This window comes from Cetorhinus maximus, chromosome 15, assembly GCF_964194155.1.
Source record: "Cetorhinus maximus chromosome 15, sCetMax3.hap1.1, whole genome shotgun sequence".
Classification (NCBI taxonomy): domain Eukaryota; kingdom Metazoa; phylum Chordata; class Chondrichthyes; order Lamniformes; family Cetorhinidae; genus Cetorhinus; species Cetorhinus maximus.
Genome location: NC_135893.1, coordinates 44,290,145 through 44,315,247, shown reverse-complemented (window position 1 = coordinate 44,315,247; position 25,103 = coordinate 44,290,145). Strand labels below are relative to the sequence as shown.

The 25,103-nt window shown below is 42.4% G+C and overlaps 2 protein-coding genes across 4 annotated transcripts in view; one reads left to right on the top strand and one right to left on the bottom strand.

Annotated features, from left to right (window-relative positions):
- ift70 (intraflagellar transport 70) overlaps positions 1-17,736 on the top strand; it is a 228,878-nt gene extending 211,142 nt beyond the window's left edge. The window contains exon 20 of the mRNA XM_078558310.1: positions 17,077-17,736. Within this exon, the coding sequence (XP_078414436.1) occupies positions 17,077-17,213 (137 nt within the window). The 3' untranslated portion in view covers positions 17,214-17,736. The remainder of the gene's footprint in view (positions 1-17,076) is intronic.
- The window catches only part of c15h16orf89 (chromosome 15 C16orf89 homolog), a 68,761-nt gene continuing 61,394 nt past the window's right edge, over positions 17,737-25,103 (bottom strand). For 2 of the 3 annotated variants that reach the window (XM_078558313.1, XM_078558314.1), the window contains 2 exons: positions 21,855-21,938; positions 17,737-19,193 (listed from right to left, as the gene is read on the bottom strand). In XM_078558313.1, the coding sequence (XP_078414439.1) occupies positions 19,090-19,193; positions 21,855-21,938 (188 nt within the window). In that variant the 3' untranslated portion in view covers positions 17,737-19,089. The remainder of the gene's footprint in view (positions 19,194-21,854; positions 21,939-25,103) is intronic. The other variant, XM_078558316.1, reaches the window with a different exon arrangement.

Genomic DNA, 25,103 nt, shown 5'->3' with positions numbered 1-25,103 from the left:
ATACAGGAAATTGGAATTTTCTGTGAGGAGACAAAGTTTTGGAGATTCCCGATTCCAGGAGGACACAAAAATCTAGCCCTTAGTAACTGTTTTCCGTTTCTCCCTTTCAAACATTATGTTGAATTTGATCACATTGTGATCACTATTAGATAAATGTTCACACACAATTAGACTGTTGACTAAATCTGGCTTCTTACTTATAATTTAATCTAACATGGCCTGCTCCCTTGTTGGATCTAGATCATAGTGTTGCACATAACCGTCTCGTAGTTTGCTATAATAAAAACAGAAATTGCTGGAAATACTCAGCAGGTCTGATCGCACTTGTAGAGACAGAAACAGAGTTAACGTTTCGAGTTGAATATGACTCTTCTAGAAGAACTGAAGGAAGGTAGAAATGTGATGGGTTTTACCCATCAAAAATTTCCTACCTTTCTCACATAAGCTTGTTTGTTTATCCCAATGTGTATGGAAGTTAAAATACCCATTAAAACTGTTCTGCGTTTGCTCCATGCTTGTCAAATCTCTGCATTAACACATTCTACTTCTTTATAGCTGCTACCAGGGGCCCTAATCACAACTCCCTATATAACAACAATAACTTGTTCCTTTAACGTCATAAGATGTCGCAAAGCATTTCACAGAAATGTTATAAGCAAAATTTGGCACTGAACCACAAGAGACAATATTAGGGCATAAGGCCATTAATGTGGTCAAAGAAGTAGAATCATAGAACGTTACAGCACAGAAGAAAGCCATTCAGCCCATTGTGTCTCTGAAGAAGCAATTCACCTCAAGCCACTCTCCCACCTTCTCCACATAGTCCTGCACATGCTCCTTTTACAGATACTAATCCAAGTCTCTCTTGAGTGCCTTGATTGAACCTGCCTCCACCACACTCTCAGGCAGTCCACTGCAGATCCAAACCACTCACAGAATCACATAGTGCAGAAGAGGCCCTTCGACCCATTGAGTCTGCACCGACACGTGAGAAACACTTGACCCACCTACCTAATCCCATTTACCAACACTTGGCCCGTATCCTTGAATGTCATGATGTGCCAAGTGCTCATCCAGGTACTTTTTAAAGGATGTCAGGCAACCCGCCTCCACCACCCTCTGAGGCAGCGCATTCCAGACCATCACCACCCTCTGGGTAAAAAAGTTTTTCCTCACATCCCCCCTTAACCTCCTGCCCCTCACTTTGAACTTGTGTCCCCTCGTGACTGACCCTTCAGCTAAGCGGAACAGCTGCTCCCTAAACACCCTGTCCATGCCCCTCATAATCTTATACACCTTGATCAGGTCACCCCTCAGTCTTCTCTGCTCCAACGAAAACAGCCCAAGTCTACCCAACCTCTCTTCATAACTTAAATGTTTCATCCCAGGCAACATCCTGGTGAATCTCCTCTGCAACCCCTTCAGTGCAATCACATCCTTCCTATGATGTGGCGACCAGAACTGCACACAGTACTCAGCTGTGGCCTCACTAAGGTTCTATACAACTCCAACATGACCTCCCTACTTTTGTAATCTGTGCCTCGATTGATAAAGGTAAGTGTTCCATATGCCTTTTTCACCACCCCACTAACATGCCCCTCCGCCTTCAGAGATCTATGGATACACACATCAAGGTCCCTCTGTTCCTCAGAACTTCCTAGTGCCAAGCCGTTCATTGAATATTTCCTTGTCAAATTACTCCTTCCAAAGTGTATCACCTCACACTATTCAGGGTTAAATTTCATCTGCCACTTATCTGCCCATTTGACCATCCCGTCTATACCTTCCTGTAGCCCAAGACACTCAACCTCACTGTTAACCACCCGGCCAATCTTTGTGTCATCCGCAAACTTACTAATCCTACCCCCCACATAGTAATCTATGTCGTTATATAAATGGCGAATAATAGGGGACCCAGCACAGATCCCTGTGGTATGCTACTGGACACTGGCTTCCAGTCACCAAAGTATCCTTCTGTCATCACCCTCTGTCTCCTACAACTAAGCCAATTTTGAATCCACCTTATCAAATTACCCTGTATCCCATGTGCATTTGCCTTCTTTATAAGTCTTCCATGTGGGACCTTGTCAAAGGCTTTGCTGAAATCCATATAAACTACATCAACTGCACTACCCTCATCTACACACCTGGTCACCTCCTCAAAAAATTCAATCAAATTTGTTAGGCATGACCTCCCTCTGACAAAGCCATGCTGACTATCCCTGATCAAACCTTGCCTCTCTAAGTGGAGATAGATTCCCTCCTTCAGAATTTTCTCCAATAGTTTCCCTACCATTGACGTGAGACTCACTGGTCTGTAGTCCTCTGGCTTATCTCTACAACCCTTCTTAAATAGCGGAACCACATTAGCTGTTCTCCAGTCCTCTGGCACCTCCCCCATGGCCAGAGAGGAATTAAAAAAGTGGGTCAGAGCCCCTGCAATCTCCTCCCTTGCCTCCCTCAGCAGTCTGGGACACGAATCATCCGGACCTGGAGATTTGTCCACCTTTAAGCCTGCCGACACCTCCAATACCTTGTCACTCCCTATATCAATTTGCTCAAGAATCCCTCGCAGTCTCTCTCCCTGAGTTCCATACCTTCATCCTCATTCTCTTGGGTGAAGATGGATGTGAAGTATTCATTCAACACTCTACCGATGTCCTCTGGCTCCACCCATAGATTGCCCCCTTGGTCCCTAATGGGCCACACTCTTTCCCTGGTTATCCTCTTCCCATTGATATACTTATAGAAGATCTTGGGATTTTCCCTACTTTTACCAGCCAGAGCTTTCTCATATCCCCAAAACTTGTTTTGCATTCGTTGAATGAAAATGTTTTTCTTCATGCCGCCAATATTCATTTTACCAATTACCTTAAATCTGTGCTATTTTGTTCTCAATCCTTCCGCCAATGGGCACAGTTTGCTTTGCTCTCTGAATAGCTTTCTTAAGCTCCACCCTGAACTTTCTGTACTCCACTAATGCCTCCGCTGATTTGCTCCCCTTGTACCTATTAAAAGCCTCTCTTTTCCTTCTCATCATATCCTGAATATCTCTGGTCATCCATGGTTCTCTGGGCTTGTTACTCCTTCCTACCACCCTAGAGGGAACATGTTGAATCTGTACCCTCCCCATTTCCTTTTTGAACACCCCCCACTGCTCTTCTGTAGATTTCCCCACAAGTAGCTGTTCCAAGTCTACCTTGGCCAGATCCTGCCTTATTTTACTAAAATCCGCTCTCCCCCAATCCAAAACATTTTTTTGCAACTTGTTTTGCACTCGTTGAATGAAAACACTTTTCCTCATGCCGCCAATATTCATTTTACCAATTACCTTAAATGTGTACTGTTTTGTTCTCAATCCTTCCGCCAATGGGACCAGTTTCTTTCTATCTACTCAGTCCAACTCCTCATGATTTTGAATACCTCTATCAAATCTCTTTTCAACCTTCTCCAAGGGTTGCCCTAACTTCTCCACAATCTACGTAACTGAAGTTCTTCATCCCTGGAACCATTCTCATGAATCTTTTCTGCACTCTAATGCCTTCACATCCTTCCTAAAGTATGGTGCTCAGAACTGGACGCAATACTCCAGTTGAAGCCAAAGCAGTGTTTTATATAAGTTTAACATAACTTCTTTGCTTTTGTATTCTATGCCCCTATTAATAAAACCCAGGATGCCGTATGTTTTATTAACCGCTCTCTCAATCTGCCCTGCATCCCCTTCAGAATCGTACTCTTTATTTTATATTGTGTCTGCATTCTTCCTATCGTCACGACTACGTAAAAGGTGTTTCCTTAAAGTGGTCTGTGAGCTAAGAATATGTGTGTGTGTGTGTGTAGCCCCCTTTTAATTTGAGTGATCCAATTAAAAATAACCCAGCAGACAAGCTTTAATCTTAAACAAGATAAAGGTTAGTTTATTACAAGACTACTACTGAAAGTTACATAGGTAAGAGAGATAAAGTTATTAACAAAAAATGCAAATACAAAGATTACAATGCAAATAAAGGAAAAAAACACTTAAAGGTGAGATTTCAAATCAGTCTCTAAAATAACATTGTGGGCCTATTACTTTGAATTCCTATTTTCCAAAGTGAAGGGTTTGAAACTTGAAGTCATATTCAACAGCTGTGATGGTTTCTATAGTCGACTGTCAGGAGGTTGCCTGTACAAGTGGACTCAGCAGGTCAGCAGCTTTAGGGAGTGAGTGAAGGTTCCTTTGCTTTACAGGTTCCACTAGTACAACACTTGAAGGTTGCTTGGTTTCCTTTTTTAACAAAACCGTGATGTTTTTCTTCTGGGCACCTTCCTCTCCAAGTGGCAGGGAAGTCCAGCTCTCTCAGATTTTTTTTTGTAAAAATATACTTTATTTCTAAAATACCTGAAAGAACATTACAAAACATTTCAAAATGGCTATCACAAAAAGTGCAATCAGATTCAAGTTTCCCACATAGATCGTGAGGTGCTTTAATACAATCAATGAACATTACAGACATTTCAACATGGTCATTACAGTCAGACAGAGCAATGGTATTCAAGTTATATACATAGTTAATGTCGTACTCTGGGGTGCTTCAATGCAATTGTGACACATGTAGTTTTCACTGCATACATCCCTTCTGAGTCATACAGCCTGAGGGGTCTATACAATTCCCAGTCCCTCGGTGCACTATGACAGAAAGGTCTTAGACAGTGACCTTTTCCCATTGCGCCTTTGCTGCGGCTGCCCCAAGCTTTAGTGCATCCCTCAGCAGGTAGTCCTGGACCTTGGAATGTGCCAGTCTGCAACACTCGGTTGGGGACAACTCTTTGCACGAGAAGACCAACAAGTTTTGGGGAGACCAAAGAGTGTCTTTCACCGAGTTGATGATCCTCCAGCTGCAGTTGATGCTCGTCTTGGTGTGTGCCCTTGGGAACAGCCCATAGAGCACGCAACTGCTCAGGATGAACCTCAACAAAAACCCCTGCATCTCTCTCCAGATCTCCCTTACAAAGACTCATCCCACATGGAGGTGAACAACAGTCTCCCTGAGGGCAGGATGTGGAGTGGGTGACACTCCTGGCGCATAGGAAGGATCTAACGAGGAGAGCCTTTCTCAGCACCAGCCAAGCTGGCGATAAGACATTCTGCCAAATGACTTTGACAGTGTGCTCGGGGAATCGTTCGACAGGGTCCAACATCTCCTTTTCCTGTCAGGGGCTCTAGGACATTACGTGCTGACCACTGCCAGGTGGACTTGTGGTCAAAAGTGTTTCTCTGCATAGATTCTTCCACGGGAGACAGGTGGCACGGCATCTACTTGGAGTATTGTCCATCTCTCTCAAATGTTTTAGCTGGTCGCGTCTCTCAAAACTGTCACACACAAAATAGCTTCTTGCAGCCCTTTTTATAATTCAAAAACACAAAATAGCTACTATGTTAATTTAGGTGAATCATTGTTCCACAAAGCTAAGAAGTCAATTAAATTGCAATCTTTTGAGGAAATCCTTCCTGTCTCCTGTTCTCGCAGAAGTAAAAGGGTCTTTTGCACCTTTTAGACATCAATGGACATTTTTAATGACGCTTGGTAGCCAGTTCTGGAGATGAGTCTAACAAGGCTTGAATAAACACCTGGGGCAACATTTTCCCCCCGTCGGGGGTGTGGGGGTGGTGAGTACGGGCACAGGGAGCAGGCCTCCGATCAGCGCCCCCAGTCAGGGGCGCACCACCACTTTATGTGGGCGGGTCAATTAAGGCCCAGTCAGCATGACGTCCGTCAGGAAGCGCTAAGCTTTGAAAAAGGCTTTCAAACTCAACGGGCATAATTTTTCACTCGGCATGCAGGTGCGTGCCCAACCCACTCGAGCATGAAATAGCATGCAATATTTTGGTCGGTGGGCACGCACAAGAGTCGGAAGCTGCCCGTCGACAATTAAGAGGCCTATTAAGGTCACTAAAGTTGTAATTAACAGAGATTTTTCGTTGCCCATTCAATGTTATGGTTGACGGGCAGGCATAGAGGCCAGGTGGCTTTTGCATTTTTCAGAAACCCTCATTCATGGGCGGGTTGAGGTTTGCATTATTAAATAAAAAAAATAAAAATGTATGGACGGAATTTTCATCATGTATATCTTCAGGTGACTGATTCTGATGCGTGGACATTTTTTTCCAGATTATATAACCTGTTTTTATTGCATTTAAATGCTTCAGCTCCCTGAGGCAGCTTTCTGTCTTCAGGAAGTCTTCATTCCGCACTTACCCGCGCCTGAGCCGACTTCAGCGCTTGCCCTCCTCCCACCCTCACCCCGGCAGTGCTGAGCCTTCCAGCAAGTATTTCACACTGGCTGGCTGTTAATTGGCCCGCCAGCACTAAAAACCCTGCCCAATGTAAAGGTTTGAGGACAGAAATGTGCCTTTAAAAACAGCTTTCCTTAAAATCTATAATATCATAATTACATATTCATGACACTACCAAAATGAATCGCTTCACACTTCTCTGCATTCAATTTCATCTGCCACTTGTCTGCCCATTCCACCAACCTGTCTATATCTTTTTGAAGTTCTGCACTATCCTCCTCACTGTTCAAAAAACTTTTTGTATCATCCACAAATTTTGAAACTGTGTCCTGTAAACCAGAGGCTAGGGATCCAAACACCGATCCCTGGGAAGGTCCACTGTAAACCTTCTCCCAGTCCAAAAAGCAACTGTTGTCCATTAGATTTCTGTCACTCAGCCAATATCCATGTTGTTACTGTCCCTTTTATTCCACTGTGTGGCATTTTGTAAAGTTCCTTTGAAAGTCCTCGTACACCTCATCAGCCCTCTCTGATCAAAGGCCAGGATTTTCTGTACCCGCCAGCGTCGGGCCTGTTTGGTGGCAGGAGAGAACAATATGGAACAATTGGTTTAACAATGGTGTGATACCAGTTTGCAATCATCTGCTCAGCCCATCGATGGCACCATCCCACCAACGGATGTTGGGGACCTCATTGTAATACATCAGCTTATCATTATAAGGCCAGCATGCTGGAACCACCCCCGCCCCCACCCACACACTGGTTCATCCACCACGTCAGCAGGAAAACACACTGACATGTTTCACAACAGCACATAAGCGACATGCACTTGGCGGGCTGCAGGGTTTGTTTGCCCACCTTGCTTCAGTCAGCACTCTCAGTCATCAGCGCCAGGCTTCACAGACAGCACCACATCACTTTTATGGGGGCTCACGAGTAGGTCTCTAACTACTAGATCAGCCATATGTGGGTGGCTTTTCAATGGCTGCAGGGCAAGGTCTTGCTTGGGAAAGGGAGAGAAGTGGCCTCAGACAAGAGGAGATGCTGCAGGACAAGGGCTGTACTGGGGAAGGAGGGTAACCCAGGGTGTTTGGGTGGGGGGTGGGGGGTGAAGGAGGGGTACGTGTTGATCTGTGCAAGTGGCTTCAAGATGGTGAAGGTCGAGAATGCAGTCTCCAGATGAACATGAGTGTATGTGTGTGAGAATGGGTGGTGATGTCCCTTGAGCTGGCAGTGAGTGAGGTGCCAGTGAATGTGTGATGGGCTTGAGTGTGTGAGTTTAGACTGCTGAGATGGTTGCCATACCCTGGCTGTACAGATGAGATCATTCATCCTCTATCTCCATTAGATGGCCAACCTCTTCTGTGCAACATTGGCACAGACCACCCCTTCCAACACCTACCAAGCCGTAATGTAGCTGCCCACCCTGAGGCCAGACCGGGGTTAGAAGACATCACAGCGGGATTCCATGGCATTCAAAAGGCACTCGAGGGCTGCAGTCTTCTTGCCTTTTGGGGCCATGTCTCCTTTGCTGCCATCCTGGGTTGGATGCATTCAGCGTGGCTGGACTTTAAATGTGGTGCCTGGTGTGATGAAGCAGCGAGGTGATGGCGTGGTGGGCGAATGAGAGCCCACCTGCCATGGAAACTGTGTTTTTCTCGGAAATGCATGAATAATGTGGCGAGTTTGGGACGATAGAGCATGAAAACCCGCCATCACGGCCAGCGGGTAAAATGTCGTTCCACCCGCCCGCTACCACACTTAGTGCAAACCTGGGATGATTCCACTCAAGAAGCTCAAGCAATTAGTTAAACATAATTTGCCCTTAACAATTGCATGCTCACTTTCCTTAACTAACCCACATTTGCACAAGTGATGATTAATTTTTTCCCAAATTATTGTTCCTAAAAGCTTCCCCACCATTGAGATTAAACTGACTGACCTGTAGTTGCTGGGCTTATCCTTACACTCTTTTTTGAACAGAGTGCAACATTTGCAATTCTCCAGTCCTCTGGCAGCATCCTTGAGTCGAAGGAAGTCTGGAAAATTGTGGCCAGGACCTCTGCAATTTTCATTCTGACTTCCCTCAGTACCTTTGGATACATCTCATCCGGTCCTGGTGCCTTATCAACTTTAGGTACAGACAGCCTATCCAATACCTCTTATAAATTCTAAACCCTTCAAATGTCTGAAATACCTGCTCTTTCACAATGACCTGGGTAGCATCTTCCTTGGTAAAGACAGATGCAAAGTATTAATTTAATACCTCAGCCATGCCCTCTGCCTCCATGTATAAATCTCCTTTTTGATCCCTAATCAGCCCCACTCTACCTTTTACCACCTTTTTACTATTTATATACCTATAGAAAACTTCTGGATTCCCCTTATGTTGGCTACCAGTCTCTTCTCTGACTCTTGTCTTTGCTTCTCTTATTCACTTTTTCAATTCCCCTCTGAACCTTCTATATTCAGCCTGGTTCTCAATTGCATTATCCACCTGACATAAGCACACTTTTTCTTCTTCATCTTAATCTCTGTCTCTTTTATCACCCAGGGAGTTCTGAATGTGTTTGTTCTACCTTTCCCTTTCGTGGGAATATACCTTGACTTTACTTCCACTATCTCTTCTTTAAAGGTAGCCTATAGTTATAGTTTTGCCTGACAATCTTTGATTCCAATTCATCTGGGTCGGATTCATTCTTACCCCATTGAAGCTGGCTTTCCCCCACATAATTATTCTTAACCTGGATGGTTCCCTGTCATTTTCCATAGCTAACTTAAACCTTTTTATGTATGCTTGGCTGAGAGCCCGGACATCTATTAGAATAACAGAACACCTACCACCCAGAGGAAACATTGTTTGATTGACAGGTCGTGCTCTCTGATCTCTGTAAGTCAGTTTCACAATCTTTGTTTACATAACACAAGTGGCTGCAAATGTTGGTGGTTTGTGTTTTTTTTTAATTTAAAGGGCCTGTTTGATTGACACTTTGATCAGCTCGTGCAGAGGGCGAAGCAATCAAAAATTACATTTTTTCAGTTTTTTACACAAACCCATTACACTGTGGTGTTCATTGGTTCTAGAAAGTGTACAGTGGGTCAATGGGCTTGGAAATGGCAGAGCTTGGCAAAGAGGGTTTGAAGGGACATATGGGACATACAAACGAACATACAAATTAGGAGCAGGAGTAGGTCACTCGGCCCCTTGAGCCTGCTCTGCCATTCAATAAGATCATGGCTGATCTGATTGTAACCTCAACCCCACATTCCTGCCTAACCCACATAACCTTTCACCCCCTTGTTAATCAGGAATCTGTTTAGCTCTGCCTTAAAAATATCCAAAGACTCTGCTTGCACTGCCTTTTGAGGAAAAGAGTTTCAAAGACTCATGACCCTCTGAAAGAAACATTTTTCCCTCATCTCTGTTTTAAATGGGAGACCCCTTATTTTTAAACAGTGACCCTAGCTCTAGATTCTCCCACAAGAGGAAACATCCATTCCACATCCACCCTGTCAAGTCTCCTCAGGATCTTATATGTTTCAATTAAGTTGCCTCTTACTCTTCTAAACTCCAGTGTATACAAGCCTAGTTTGTCCAACCTTTCCTGATTAGACAACCTATCTATTCCAGGTATTAGTCTAGTAAACCTTCTCTGAACTGTTTCCAACACATTTACATCCTTTCTTAAATAAGGAGACCAATAATGTACACAGTACTCCAGATGTGGTCTCACCAGTGCCCTATACAACCGAAGTATAACCACCTTACCTTTGTATTCAATTCTTCTCTCAATAAAATTCTATTAGCTTTCCTAACTACTTGCTGTTCCTGATGCTAATCTTGTCGATTCATGCATCAGGACACCCAGATCCCTCTAAATCTCAGAACGCTGCAATCTTTCACCATTTAGATAATAAGTTTCTTTTTTATTCTTCTTGCCAAAATGGACAATTTCACATTTGCCCACATTATACTCCATTTGCCAGATCTTTGCATACTGACTTAACCTATCTATGTCCCTTTGTAGCTTCATTATGTCCTCTTCACAACTTACTTTCCTACCTATCTTTATGTTATCAGCAAATTTAATAACCTTTCATCCAAGTCACTTATATAAATTATTGAGGCCCCAGCACTGATCCCTGTGGCACACCACTGGTTACATCCTATCAACCAGAACATGACCCATATATTCCTACCCTCTGTTTCCTGTTAGCTAGCTAATCTTCTATCCATGCCAATATGTCACCTCTACACCATGAGCTTTTATTTTCCGCAATAACCTTTGATGTGGCACCTTGTCAAATGCCTTCTGGAAATCTAAGTACAGTCCATCCACCAGTAACCCTTTATCCACAGCACATGTTACTTTTTCAAAGATATTTTCAAAAATAAATTGGTTAAACGTGATTCCCTCTCACAAAACCATGTTGATTCTGCCTGATTACCTTGAATTTATCAAAGTGCCCTGCTATAACATCTTTAATAATAGTTTCTAACATTTTCCCTATGACAGATGTTAGGCTAACTGGCCTGTAGTTTCCTGCTTTCTGTTTCCCTCCCTTATTGAATAAAGGAGTTATATTCAATAAATTTCCAATCTAATGGAACCTTCCCCAAATCTAGGGAATTTTGTAAAATTAAAACCAACGCATCAACTATCTCATTAGCCACTTCTTTTAACACCCTAGGCTGAAGCCCATCAGAACCCAAGGACTTGTCAGCCCACAACTCCAACAATTTGCTTAATATTACTTCCCTTGTGATTATAATTTTCTTGAGTTCCTCCCTCTCTTACAGCTATTTCTGGGATGTTACTTGTATGCTCTATAGTGAAGACCAATGTAATATATCTGTTCAATTCATCTGCCATCTCTTTATTTTCCATTATTAATTCCCCAGATGAACTTTCTATAGGACCAATGCTCACTTTGTTAACTCATTTCTTTTTTAAATAGCTATAGAAACCCTTACTATCTGTTTTTATATTTCTAGCTAGCTTTCTCTCATATTCTAATTTTTCCCTCCTTATTAATCTTTTAGACATTCTTTGCTTTTTTTAAATATTCAGTCCAATCTTCTGACTTGCAACCCGTCTTTGCGCAATTATATGCTTTTTCTTTAAGTTTGATACTATCTTTAACTTTTTTAGTTAACCACAGATTGCAGGTCCTCTCCTTGGAATTTTTCTTTCTCATTGGGATGTATCAATTCTGTGTATTCTGAAATATCCCTTTAAATGTCTGGCACTGCATCTGTGTTGACCTATCCCTTAATCTAATTTGCCAGTTTACTTTAGCTAGCTCTGCTTTCATGCCTCATAACTGCCTTTATTTAAGTTTAAAATACTAGTCTTAGACCTACTCTTCTTTCTCTCAAACGGAATGTAAAATTCAATCATATTATGATTTCTGCTACTTAGAGGCATCTACACTGAGGTCATTAATTAATCCTATCTTATTGCACAATACCAGGTCTAGTATAGCCTGCTCTCCGGTTGGCTGCAGAACATGCTGTTCTAAGAAACTATCCCGAAAACATTCTATGAACTCCTCATCTAGGCTACCTTTGCCTATCTGATTTTTGCGGTCTATATGTAGGTTAAAATCCTCCATGATTATGGCCGTACCTTACTGACAAGCTCCCATTATTTCTTCCTTTATATCCAGCCTACTAATGTGGTTACTGTTAGGGGGCCTGTGCACCAAGTATACACAAATGACTTCTTGCCTTTTATCATTTCTCATCTCGACCCAAACCACTTCTGCATCCTGGTTTCCTGAACTTAGGTCATCCCTCTCTATTGTGCTAATACCATCATTAACTAACAGAGCCAACCTTCCACCTTTTCACAGAATCGCAGAATTGTTACGGTGTAGAAGGAGGCCATTCAGCCCATCATGTCTGCATCAGCTGTCTGTGCATTTTAACTTAGTGCTATTCTTCTGCCTTTTACCCATAACCCTGCACATTGTTTCCATTTAAATAATCATCCAATGCTCTCCTGAATGCCTCAATTGAACCTGTCTCCACCACACTTCCAGACAGTGCATTCCAAACCCTAACTACTCGCTGTGTGAAAAAGTTTTCTCTCACCTTTTATTTGCTTCTTTTGCAAAACACTTTAAAAATGTGCCCTCTGGTTCTTGATCCATTTACGAGCAGGAACAGTTTCTCCCTAACTACTCTGTCCAGACCCCTCATGATTTTGAAAACTTCTATCAAGTCTCCTCTCAGCCTTCTCCTCTCCAAGGAAAACAGTCCCAACTTCTCCAATCTTTCCTCATAACTGAAGTGTCTCAACCCTGGAACCATTCCCGTAAACCTCCTCTGTACTCTCTCCTATGCGCTCACATCCTTCCTACAGTGTGGCACCCAGAACTATACACAATACTCAAGCTGAGGTCTAATCAGTGTCTTATATAATTTCATCATTACCTCCCTGCTCTTATACTCAATGCCCCTATCAATGAAGCCTAGAATACTGTATGCTTTAGTAACAAACAACTCTCTCTACCTGTCCTGCCACTTTTAATGACTTTTGTACATATACACCCAGATGTCTCTGCTCCTGCACACCCGTTAGAATAGTATCCTTTATTTTATACTGTCTCTCCATGTTCTTTGTACCAAAGTGTATCACCTCACACTTCTCCGCATTGAACTTCATCTGCCACCTATCTGCTCACTCCAATGTGTCAACGTCCTTTTGAAGTTCTACACTGTCCTCCTCACAGTTTACAATTCTCCCAAGTTTTGTGTCATCCGCAAACTTTGAAATTGTCCCCTGCACACCAAGATCTAGATCATTTATATATCAGGAAAAGCAAGGATCCCAATACCCCTAGGGAACTCCACTACAAACCTCCTTCCAGCCCGAAAAATACCCATTAACCATTACCCTGTTTCCTATCCCTCAGCCAATTTTCTATCCACGTTGCTACTGTCCCTTTTATTCCATGACATATAACTTTCCTCATAAGTCTGTTGTGTGGCACTGTATCGACCACCTTTTGGAAGTCCATATACACCACATCAATGGCCTTGCCCTCATCAACCATCTCTGTTAACTCTTCAAAAAACTCCAGCAAGTTAGTTAGACATGATTTTCCTTTAACAAATCCATGCTGACTCTTCCGAATCAATCCACATTTTGCCATGTGACTATCAATTCTATCCCGAGTAATTGTTTCTAGAAGTTTTCCCACCACCGAAGTTAAACTGACTGGTCTGTAATTGCAGGGTAGATCTTTACAATCTTTTTTGAACAAGGGCGTAATGTTTGCAATTCTCCAGTCCTCCGGCACCTCCCTGGAAATCAGGGAACATTGAAAGACAAGAAGAGTCATAAGGACTCGAAACGTTAACTCTTTTTTTTCTCTCCACAGCTGCTGTTAGACCTGCCGAGTTTTTCCAGCATTTTCTGTTTTTGTTTGAGATTTCCAGCATCCGCAGTATTTTGCATTTATCTTATTGAAAGATTATTGCCAGTGCCTCTGCAATTTCCACTCCCAGCTCCTTCAATATTCTTGGACGATTCTCATCCGGTCCCATGGTGCCTTATCAACTTTAAGTACTGACAGCTTATCTAATAGCTCCTCCTTATCAATTTTAAACCCTTCTAGTGACTGAGTTTCCTCCTCTGTCACCATGGCCTGGGCAGCATCTACCTCGTAGGTAAAGACAGATGCAAAGTATTCATTTAACACCTCAGCCATGCCTCTTGCCTCCATGTGTAAATCTCCTTTTTGGTCCCTAATGGCCCTATTCCTCCTTTTACCACCCTTTTACTATTTATGTGCTTATAGAATACTTTGGGATTTCCTTTTATGTTAGCTGCCAGTCTTTTTTCATAATCCCTCTTTGCTTCTCGTATTTGCTTTTCCACATCCCTTCTAAACCTTCTGAACCTTCTGTATTCAGCTTGGTTCTCAATTGTATTTGCCACCTGACACCTGTCGTAAGCACACTTTTTCTTCGTTAACTTAATTTCTATCTCCTTTGTCATCCAGGAGGCTCTGGATTTGTTTGTCCTACCCTTTCCTTTTGATGGGACATACCTTGACTGTGCCCCAACCATCTCCTCTTTGAAGGTAGCCCATTGTTGAGCTACTGTTTCTCACGCCAACCTTTGGTTCCAGTCTATCCGGCCCAGCTCCATTCTTGCCCCCAATGAAGTCCGCTCTGTGCCAATTGATTATTCTTACTCTGGATCGGCCAATATCATTTTCCACCTTCATCCTAAACCTTATGATACAATGATCACTTTTCCTAACTTCCTGTCCTTCCTACCTTTCTCTCCTGCCTTGTGTCTATTCTTTGATTTACCACATCTTCCCAGATTTGATCCCTTGACCCCACTATTTAGTTTAAAGCCCTTCCCACTTCTCCAGTTATGCAGTTCACTGGAATACTGGTCCCAGCACAGTTCAGGTGTAGATCATCCCAATGGTACAGCCCCCACTTTCCTCAGCACTGGTGCCAGTGCCCCACGAACCGGTGGAAGGGCAGAACCTCACATAGGGGGCATGGAGAGTATTTGGAGGGTGAAGAAGGGGTGAAGGCTGAAGGGCCTTTGTGTTTATTTTCACTGGAACAATGTCCCATGGCACTGAGACAGGCCTTTTAAACCCAGCAGCCCCTGTGGCTGCCTCTACACATCTTCCCGGGTCAGCTGGCCCGACTCTAGCTCACACCTGCACTTCCCAGCAATGAAGATTCCCCCCGGGGCGGGCACTTTCCCCCAGGGCGAGCAGGCCGAGCCGGGAATTTTCCGAACTCCCACTACCTGCCTCAAGGATGAAAATCCAGGCCATAGAATCCTAGTTGAGTGATGTTATGGAGATGAAAGCAAACAACCTCAATGATGGTGCAGATAAATGGTCAGAAGCTCATCTTGGGGTCAGTTACTCAGCATCAGACAATTGGCAGTGAGGGAGACGGAGTTGGTAACTAGGGAACAGAGCTTGTAGTGGGACCAAAGGCAGAGACTTCAGTCTCCCCAATATTTAATTCAGCAGAAATTTTCATCATTCAATACTGGGCATCAGACAAGCAGTCACACAATATGGAAACAGTGGAGGGCTCAAGAAATGAAATAGAACTGAGTATTGTCAGTATACATGTGAAAACTAATGTTATGTTTTCAGATGATGTCACTGTAGAGTGGTATGTAAATAGAAATAAGGGGGTGCCAAGGATAGATCTTGGATAGCGAGAGATGACGATGCAGAAATAGGTGGAGAAACCATTGCAAGTAGTTCTGCAGCATGATTGGATAGATAAGAATGGAATCAGGTGAGTGCAGTCCCATTCAACTGGACAATGATGAAAAGACATTAAAAGTCAACCATGTCAAAGACTGCAGACAGGTGGAGAAGGTTCAGGAAGTTAGTTTACTTTTATCACAGTCACACAGGATGTCATCTTGTCAAGCCATTTTGGTACAGTGACAGGAGTGAAAACCTGACTAGAGAGATTCAAGCATGGAGTTCTGGGAAAGATGGTCACGAGTTTGGGAGGTGACAGTATGTTCAAAGCCTTTGGAGATGAAAGAGAGGTTGAAGATGGGGGTGGTGGTTTTCAAGGAAGAAGGGGTCAAGGATTGCTATTTTTTGATGAGAGGGGTGATGAACACAGGTTTGCAAGAGATGAGGACAGTAGCTGAGGAGAGAGAATAGTTAACAACATGGGGACCAGGACCTACAAGGTTGTAGCAAGTGGGTCTCAGGAAAAAATGAACTTGAAGAAGGCATGAGAGAGGAGAAACTAGAAAAAGTTGCAAGTTCAGGGCAAGGGCAGTGGACGATTTAGAGGAAGCTGCGTCCAGTTGGTTAGGGGGAGGGAGACAAGCAGTAGAGGCAGCTAATTGGATGATGTGAACCTTAATGAGAAATAGGGCGATGAACTCCTTGCCTTTGTTGGAGGGGAGGATGGTAGAGATGAGAAAAGAGTTTAAGAAGATGGTTTGCAGTGGAGAGATGAAGCTGGGGTTATCTGCATCCAGGGTGACCCTAGAATAGTGAGCAATTTCAGTAGAACAGGACTAATAGTGTTTTATGTGGTCTAGCCAGATCTGGCAGTGAATAGATAAACTAGTTGTCAGCCATATCCATTCAAGTCTAAATCTTTTAGGCTTAACGGAGCAGAGGTGAGAGCCATACCGAAGGGGCAAAGGCCAGGGTGAGAGAGTAATGGGTCTAATGGGGACCAGGGAATCATAAGGAGGGTACGTTTGAGCAGATTGGTAACTGTAGAAATCTCATGGTGAACAGAGCTCATGGTGAACAAAAGCTGGACAGTTGGGATTTTGAAAGTGCAGCTTTAAGTATATTGAGCATTTTTTTTCAGAGGAGGACATAGAAAGATTGGGAGGGGAACGTTGGTGGAGTGTGATACAAGGAAGTGATCAGAGAAGGCCTTAGCTGTGACTGATAGTACAGTAGTGATAGTAAGGTCAAAGGGATGGCCATGAATATGGGTTGGCAATATTTATGGAGAGAGAGAGATTAAAGGAAGATAGGAGGCAGTGAACTCAGAAGAGAGAACATGATGAATTTAGATTTGAGATTGAAATCACCAAGGATGAGAAGTCACTCAGTGCAGAGGCTGAGGGAAGGAAGTAGTGAAGATACCCAGGTGAGAAAAATTTGCTGGTTCCTGCGTGTTTGATATAAAGAACGAGGAATTTAAATGAAGCCATTTGTCCTGAGTTTGTGAAAAGCACAATATTTATGTATATTCTTTCCTTTAATTTACAGTTTTAATAATATTGTAATTTTATTTTTGACTCATTTAGTTTATGGCAAGAATGTATTAGCAGTGATTGAACAGCCCTTAGAGGAACAGAAACTGCACACAGGAAAGAATACAGTTACATACCAGGCACGGCTGCTAAAGTCACTGATTTATGAGATCATCGGCTGGAATAACTAACAAGTATTTTGTTTCAAACAAGGTTGACCTTGCTATAGATTATTTTACATTTCAACTTGCTCAAAGTCAAATATGATTTTAGAAAACCTTTGATGACTTAATTTTTTTGCAATGAAATATTAAAATATTGGCTGTATAAATTCAGACATTACATAATTCGTTTTATGTACCAATTCCACAAACAAAATTACAATATGATCTATCTTGTTAGGAAACAAAACTCTCATGGGAGGAAAGTTACATTCTAAATCTTATTCGTGACTTAATCACTTGTCAATCCGAGTGCAGTAGAGAACAAGGAAGTTTTCAGTAACATTTTGTCCAGCTCTTAGAAAAATTACTTGTTCAGTCTTGTATCTGTTTTTATGTTGCATGTATTTTTGGAACAAGAAGAGTTTAGGCTATGATTTAATGTACTTTTGTTAGCACACTTTGTCTTGAAGAACCTGTCTTATATTGGCAAAGGCTTTGAAATTCACTTCATATTTTACTGAATAAACTGGACAATGAAAACTACAGCAAATTGTGTTGCATCATTTAATCTATTTCAATCAATATTTATTTTGTGATGGGAGGGAAACCGAATCAACACTCAGGAGTGCACTAGGACCATGTGTTGGTATTCTCAACAAAACACAATAAGAAACAGGGAGGAATAAGACAGCAACAAAATAAACCTACAGGGAAAACTCAAAGCAACATATTACAGCAACGTATTCTGCAAAGCAAAGGTGTCAGATTATTACCAGCAGTGTTTTGCAAGCAGAAAAGTGGTTACTGCTGTAACAATTTAGCTTGCCAGTGAAATGGGAGCACTTTAATTTTGTATTATAATCCTGTACTAGAACGATCTGTAGGGTGAACTTTTCCTGTAAATTTTACATTGTTTATTTATAGTAAAAACAAAAGTATCTCACTCCTTTAAAGCATCAGAGATGATGCTTCCCCCTTTCTTAACTTTCCATTCTGCCAGCACATCACTTACTCCAATGCATACCTTCAGAGTTTCATTCCACCATAAACCAAAGTAAATTGCCTGCCAACGTGACTGGAGAAAAACGTAGTCAAGTTTTCTTCAGTCCTTTCTGGGAAGGAATGTGCTCACTCTTGGTATTGCAGTTAAAGATCAGAAACTCATTTGAAAACAACAGTGGTATTACTTTTTAAAATAAATGGATAATTAGAATTAGTCATTTGGTAGTACAGTACTTGAGTATTTCTGAAAAAAGAGACGTCAAAGCTTTTCGTCTTGCACTCATCAGGACACTTCGCAAGAATACCAATATAAGAGGAAAACAATAATTTATACTGTATATGTGAAGAGAGTGCTGATTGTTTGGCAAGTGGATTCTGATTGCTAGAGGTGTTGCCATGGAGAATGCATCAGTGATAAGTGACAGCTATTCACTGACTCATTCCTCAAGGCAATATCTTGACCAATCAGGGTCAAGCTGCTGGTTTAAAATTTCAAACAATGGCTGGCAGTCAGCCTTCAGCCACCATCACTGGTGCATCTTTCATGGCAATGCCTCTACCAATCAGAATCCACTTGCCAACCAATCAGCACTCTTCACATACAGTATAAATTGTTGTTTACCTTATATCGGTATTCTTGCGAAGTGTCTGATGAGTGCAAGACGAAAAGCTTTAACGTCTCCTTTTTCAAATATAATTATAATTGGTATCATTCTAGAATTCGATGCACTAGTTTGAATACAAATATGTAGTATATCTTATGCTTTGCAAACTAAGATTTCTATGCATATTTATATGCATTATAACTAATTACTTCAATTGTTATTAGAAATGGGGTGAAAAATGAAACTAGTTGTAATATGTAGATAAATACTATAAATAATGCAACAAAATCTTGTTGCTAAATTTCTGGTGATTCTGCGATGTTCTGGCTTGGTCCATAGAAACGAAGATAACCACCCAGCGCTCCAACAGCAACGCCAGTCATGTGATCTGAACAACCTTCTGAAATGAAAATATTATAATCAACATTTTCAGCACCAAATATTTTCTAGTGAATGCTAATACCCACTGTTGTAATCCATTATTGTATATTATGATGCTTTGTTTAGAAAAATAAAACCACAAACATTTTGTAAACTAGATGCATTCTGTAGTTATTAATATTTCATACCATTGATGCTCACTGTCCAATGTTTCATCCTTTGCCTTTATTTCCCCCACATGATTTTCCAACACGTCGATGGACTAAGTGCAACTTTGGCATCTTCCCAGCAGTAACCGCATTTCTATTCGCAATAATATGATTCAGAGGGCATCTGAAGTCTGGTACTTTGGCTGATGTAAGTTTTAAAAACGTATGCACAAAGTGAGCACATAGCATCCTGTCAAAACATAACTCAGGCTCACAGTGTCAGGATAAGGGGTCAGCCATTTAAGACTGAGATGAGGAGAATTGTTTTTCACTAGAAGGGATGTGAGTCTTTGGAATTCTCTACCCAAAGAGAGCTGTGGTTATTCAGTCGTTGAGTATGCTTAAGACAGGCCAATGAATTTTTGGGCGCTAAGGGAATTAAGAGATATAGGGATAGTGCAGGAAGGTGGAGTTGAGATAGAAGATCAGCCATGATCTTGCTGAATAGTGAAGTACAGTATGCACAAAGGGCCAAATAGCTGCTCCAGTACCAATCTCTTATGGAAAGAATATTGTGAAGTGCGCTGTACTGATTGGAGCAGAGTGCATCATGTTGAAAGAGGAGATTGATGTAAGTGTTGCAATGAATGAGGCTGAGAGTGATGCAGCTGCGATGAGAAGACACTGGAACAGTGCTCTTACCTTGACAGTTTTAATCAAGTTATTAAACTTCTTGCAGCACTGTAGCCATGAGCTGGGATCAATGTTCCTGGCAATGAACTCATTGTGATTTCCTTCCACTGCCTGCTCATCAGATGAATGAACAGTTTCTTGCTCCCTGAGGGATAAAGAGGGTCTCCCTCTTCCTCTCCACATGCTGTAGCCAGTATAGCATCAGTAAACTTTGGTATCCACTTTCTCCCTGCTTCAGCCACATCAGACTTTCACACAGTAATTCCTCCCCCTCCTCCCCCCACCAACAGTCGTGCAGCCAATCAACAGTGAAGACAGTTTGCATAGATCATTAATATTAACCAGTGTTACTAACAACAAACTCGGGTGATTGGTGCATCCCTTTGTAAAGTGAATCTGTTGACTTTCTAGACATTTCTATCAACTATGGGCATCATATTCAAATATAAAATGTTTTTTTTTCACTGGAATGTTGAAATACTCAACAATAGTATTAGACCATATGACCATAAGACGTAGCAGCAGAAATTAGGCCATTCGGCCCATCGAGTCTGCTCTACCATTCAATCATGGCTGATAAGTTTCTCAACCCCATTCTCCCGCCTTCTCCCCGTAACCTTTGATCCCCTTACCAATCAAGAACCTATATATCTCGGTCTTAAATACATTCAATGACCTGGCCTCCACAGCCTTCTGTGGCAATGAATTCCATAGATTCACCACTCTCTGGCTAAAGAAGTTTCTCCTCATCTCTGTTCTAAAAGGTCTTCCCTTTACTCTGAGGCTGTGCCCTCGGGTCCTAGTCTCTCCTACTAATGGAAACATCTTCCCCATGTCCACTCTATCCAGGCCTTTCAGTATTCTGTAAGTTTCAATCAGAACCCTTCTAAACTCCATCGAGTATAGACCCAGAGTCCTCAAACGTTCCTCATACGTTAAACCTTTCATTCCAGGGATCATTCTCGTGAACCTCCTCTGGACCCTCTCCAGGGCCAGCACATCCTTCCTCAGATACAGGGCCCAAAATTGCTCACAATATTCTAAATGTGGTCTGACCAGAGCCTTATAAAGCCTCAGCAGCACATCCCTGCTTTTACATTCTAGTCCTATCGAAATAAATACCAACATTGCATTTGTCTTCCTGACTACCGACGCAACCTGCAAGTTAACCTTAATAGAATCCTGGACTAGGACTCCCAAGTCCCTTTGCACTCCAGATTTCTGAATTCTCTCCCCATTTAGAAAATTGTCTATGCCTCTATTCTTCCTACCAAAGTGCATGACCTCAAACTGCCCCACGTTGTATTCCATCTGCCACTTCTTTGCCCATTCTCCTAACCTGTCTAAATCCTTCTGCAGCATCCCCGCCTCTTCAATACTACCTGTCCCTCCTCCTATCTTTGTATCATCTGCAAAGTTAGCCAGAATACCCTCAGTTCCTTCATCTAGATCATTAATGTATAAAGTGAAAAGTTGTGGTACCAACACTGAACCTTGCTGAACTCCACTAGTATTGGGACAGATGCTGATTATTCTTTCATTATATTACTGTGTTGTGTTTTTAACTAAAAGGTGAATAAACAATAATATTCCTGTCAATTCCGTAAATTTGGACCCCAAGGATCTTTGGAACATATTGAGAATGTTCTAATTGGTTGGATCAGTTTTTGTACTTTATTTCCTTCTAATGAGACATTGCTAGATCACAAATAAATGAATGCTATTGAAAATCATCAAACATTAACATGTTCGCCATTTCGTCAACCGACCAGTAGATTTGCAACAGAACGTTTCATTAACAGCAACTGAAATCAACATTTAAAAACTCAATATTTTACCTTTCAACTGCATCTCTCTTCTTTTCACTCGCTTGTGTTCTGTGAGCACATACCGTTCTTCCATTGGTGAATATTCAGACTCATCTAATTGCAAATGAATTACAAGGCAAGAATCCTCATGATATTGCAAAAGAGCATTAAGGCTTTCAAAATTGTACAAAAACAGAAAATGCTGGAAAAACTCAGCAGGTCTGACAGCATCTGTGGAGAGAAAAATAGAGTTTTTATATCTTCAAAATTGTACATACGGTTAACTTTTTTAAAGTACTTATTTTAAAATTTATATACATTAACACCCAAAGTGTAGCTGACAATATTTGAAGGAAAATCTAGGTGAAATCAGTCCTAATGTCCATAGAAGAAAATTATGTTCCACCTTAAAAAAAATTTCATTCCCTGAGTCAGCTTTCTTTTGTAAAGGTTTGAATAGAGTCTCTCACTTCTAGACTATTTATTATTGGCCAAGTCTCACAGCACCTGTATGCTATATGAGAGAAAACAAAGGAAAGGGAGGATGTAGATATAGTAGTCCAGGAGGAACACTGCGAGATATTGGACGGGATAGTCATAAAGAGAGAAGAAGTACTCGAAGGGTTGAAATCCTTGAAAGTTGATAAGTCACCAGGGCCAGATGGATTGTTTCCGAGGCTGCTGAAGGAAGTCAGGGAGGAGGTAGCAGATGCACTGAGGATGATTTTCCAACATTCACTAGATACAGGGTAGGTACCGGAGGATTGGAGAAATGCAAACGTAGTTCCATTGTTTAAAAAGGGATCAAAGGAAATGCCAAACAATTATAGGCCAGTTAGTCTTACATCGGTGGTGAGCAAATTAGTAGAATCAATCTTGAGAGATAGGATTAACTGTCATGTGGAAAGGCATGGACTAGTCAGGGATGGTCAGCATGGATTTGTTAAAGGAAGATCTTGCCTCACAAATTTGATTGAATTCTTTGAGGAAGTGACAAGAAGGGTTGATGAAGGTAGTGCAGTGGATGTTGTGTACATGGATTTTAGCAAGGCATTTGACAAGGTCCCACATGGCAGATTGGTCAGGAAAGTAAAAGCCCATGGGATTCAAGGTAATGTGGCAAACTGGATAAAAGGTTGGCTTTGTAACAGGAAACAAAGGGTAATGGTTGATGGATGCCCTTGCGAATGGAAAGTTGTCTCAAGTGGTGTTCCACAGGGCTCAGTGTTGGGACCCTTGCTGTTTGAGTTATATATTAACGATTTGGATGTGAACGTGGGGGGCACGATTCGGAAATTTGCAGATGACACAAAGATTGGCCAAGTAGCGGATAGTGTAGAGGATAGCCATAATCTCCAAAACTATATAGATGGGTTGGTGGAGTGGGCGGTAAAGTGGCAGATGGATTTTAATATAGAGAAGTGTGAGGTCATACATTTAGGGAAGTCAAACAGTTACAGGGATTACACAATAAATGGGAATATACTAAGAGGGGTAGATGAAGTGAGAGATCTTGGCGTACAAGTACACAGGTCCATGAAGGCAGCAGTTCAAGTAGCCAAGGTTGTAAAGAAGGCATATGGAATGCTCTCCTTCATTGGCAGAGGTATAGAATATAAAAGTAAGGATACAATGTTGGAATTGTATAAAACACTGGTGAGGCCACAACTGGAGTATAGTGAGCAGTTCTGGTCACCACATTACAAAAAGGACGTAATAGCTCTGGAGAGAGTGCAGAGGAGGTTTACAAGAATGTTGCCAGGGTTAGAAAAGCGTAGCTATGAGGAGAGATTTGATAGGTTGGGGTTATTTTCCCTGGAACAAAGAAGGCTGAGAGGTGACTTGATTGAGGTGTACAAAATTATGAGGGGAATAGATGGAGTGGACAGGATAAAATTGTTTTCCTTGATGGAGAATTCTAGAACCAGGGGACATAGATTCAAGATAAGTGGCAGAAGGTGTAGGGGGGACATGAGGAAGAACGTTTTTATGCAGAGGGTAGTGGGAATCTGGAATTCGCTGCCCAAGTTGGTGGTAGAGGCAGAAACTTTAAACTCTTTTAAAAAGTACCTGGATCTGCACCTAAAGTGCTGTAAGCTGTTCTAAGAGGGAAAGTGAACCTTCAAGCAAGTTGAGAATTGTTTTGGATCTGTACAGTGCAGGAATTCATTGCCAATGGGTGGAAACCCAGGATCAGACATATTCAGAGTGTCTCGCAGCATTGGAACTGTTCCAGGAGATGTGAAATAAGATACTCCAAATGCTGGAAATCTGATTAGCAGCAAAAAGACAGGCTGAAAATACTCAGTGGGTTGGGTAGCAACTCTTGAAAATTAAAATTTAAGACCTTAGACCAGGGGGTGGAGAACCCCTGGCCTGGAGACCACATGCACTTTAATCATCCAGCCCACGGTGAGATTTCAAAAAATATATTGGGCAATATTTTTATCTTGGCATGCGGGCGTGCGCCTGACCTGCTCAAGTGTTAAATAAAGCGCGTTAATGTCAATGCGCACTCTTGCGACATTTCAGTAGGCAGGTGCGCGATGAAGACGGAGGCGCACCCGCCATTAATTAAGTGGCCCTTGACACACCAATTGACTCCGAGTTTACGTACCCGTGCGATTTTCAGGCCATCACGTGGGCAAAACGAGCAGGCGGGGCAAGTCACAATTTGCAAAACCTTATCCACGGGCGGGATAAGAGGGGTCAGTGGCCTTGTCAGTGCGAGTAGTGAGGAGTGCAGGATATCACTTGCTGCTGCTTGCTTCTGTAAACAGAACAGCTTCATCTCACTTCAGAGCTGCATTTAGAGCATTTAGAGGCTTCAGTTCAGGACTCAGTTTTGTCTTCCAGACTCCCGGAGGATTCGGAACGTGTGGACCCTTCCAGGTATCAGACAGCCTTCCCTTACCCTGGTAATGGGGATTGTGGTCTCTGCTGGAGGCAGCTCTTCTGAGGAGAGAGGGGCAGTAGGGAGAGGAGGCCCGGTGTCTCAATGCAGCTTCCAGGGGAGGGACCTGTGGGAGGAGAGGTGCAGGCACAAGGGGGGCAGGGCCAGCAGGAAGTCCAAGAAGATGCCACTATCCTGCTGCCAGGGTTTACAGGCAGCAATGCAGCTACCTCAATATGTCCAAGGTGCAATGCCGAAGGAGGCTCCGCCTCTCAAGGGAGACAGTCACCTCCATTTGCCTCAGATGATTAGGCCTGAGATCACCTCCAACTGTGTGGGTGGACACCCCATGCCAGTGGCTCTGAAGGTCACAGTGGCCCTCAGCT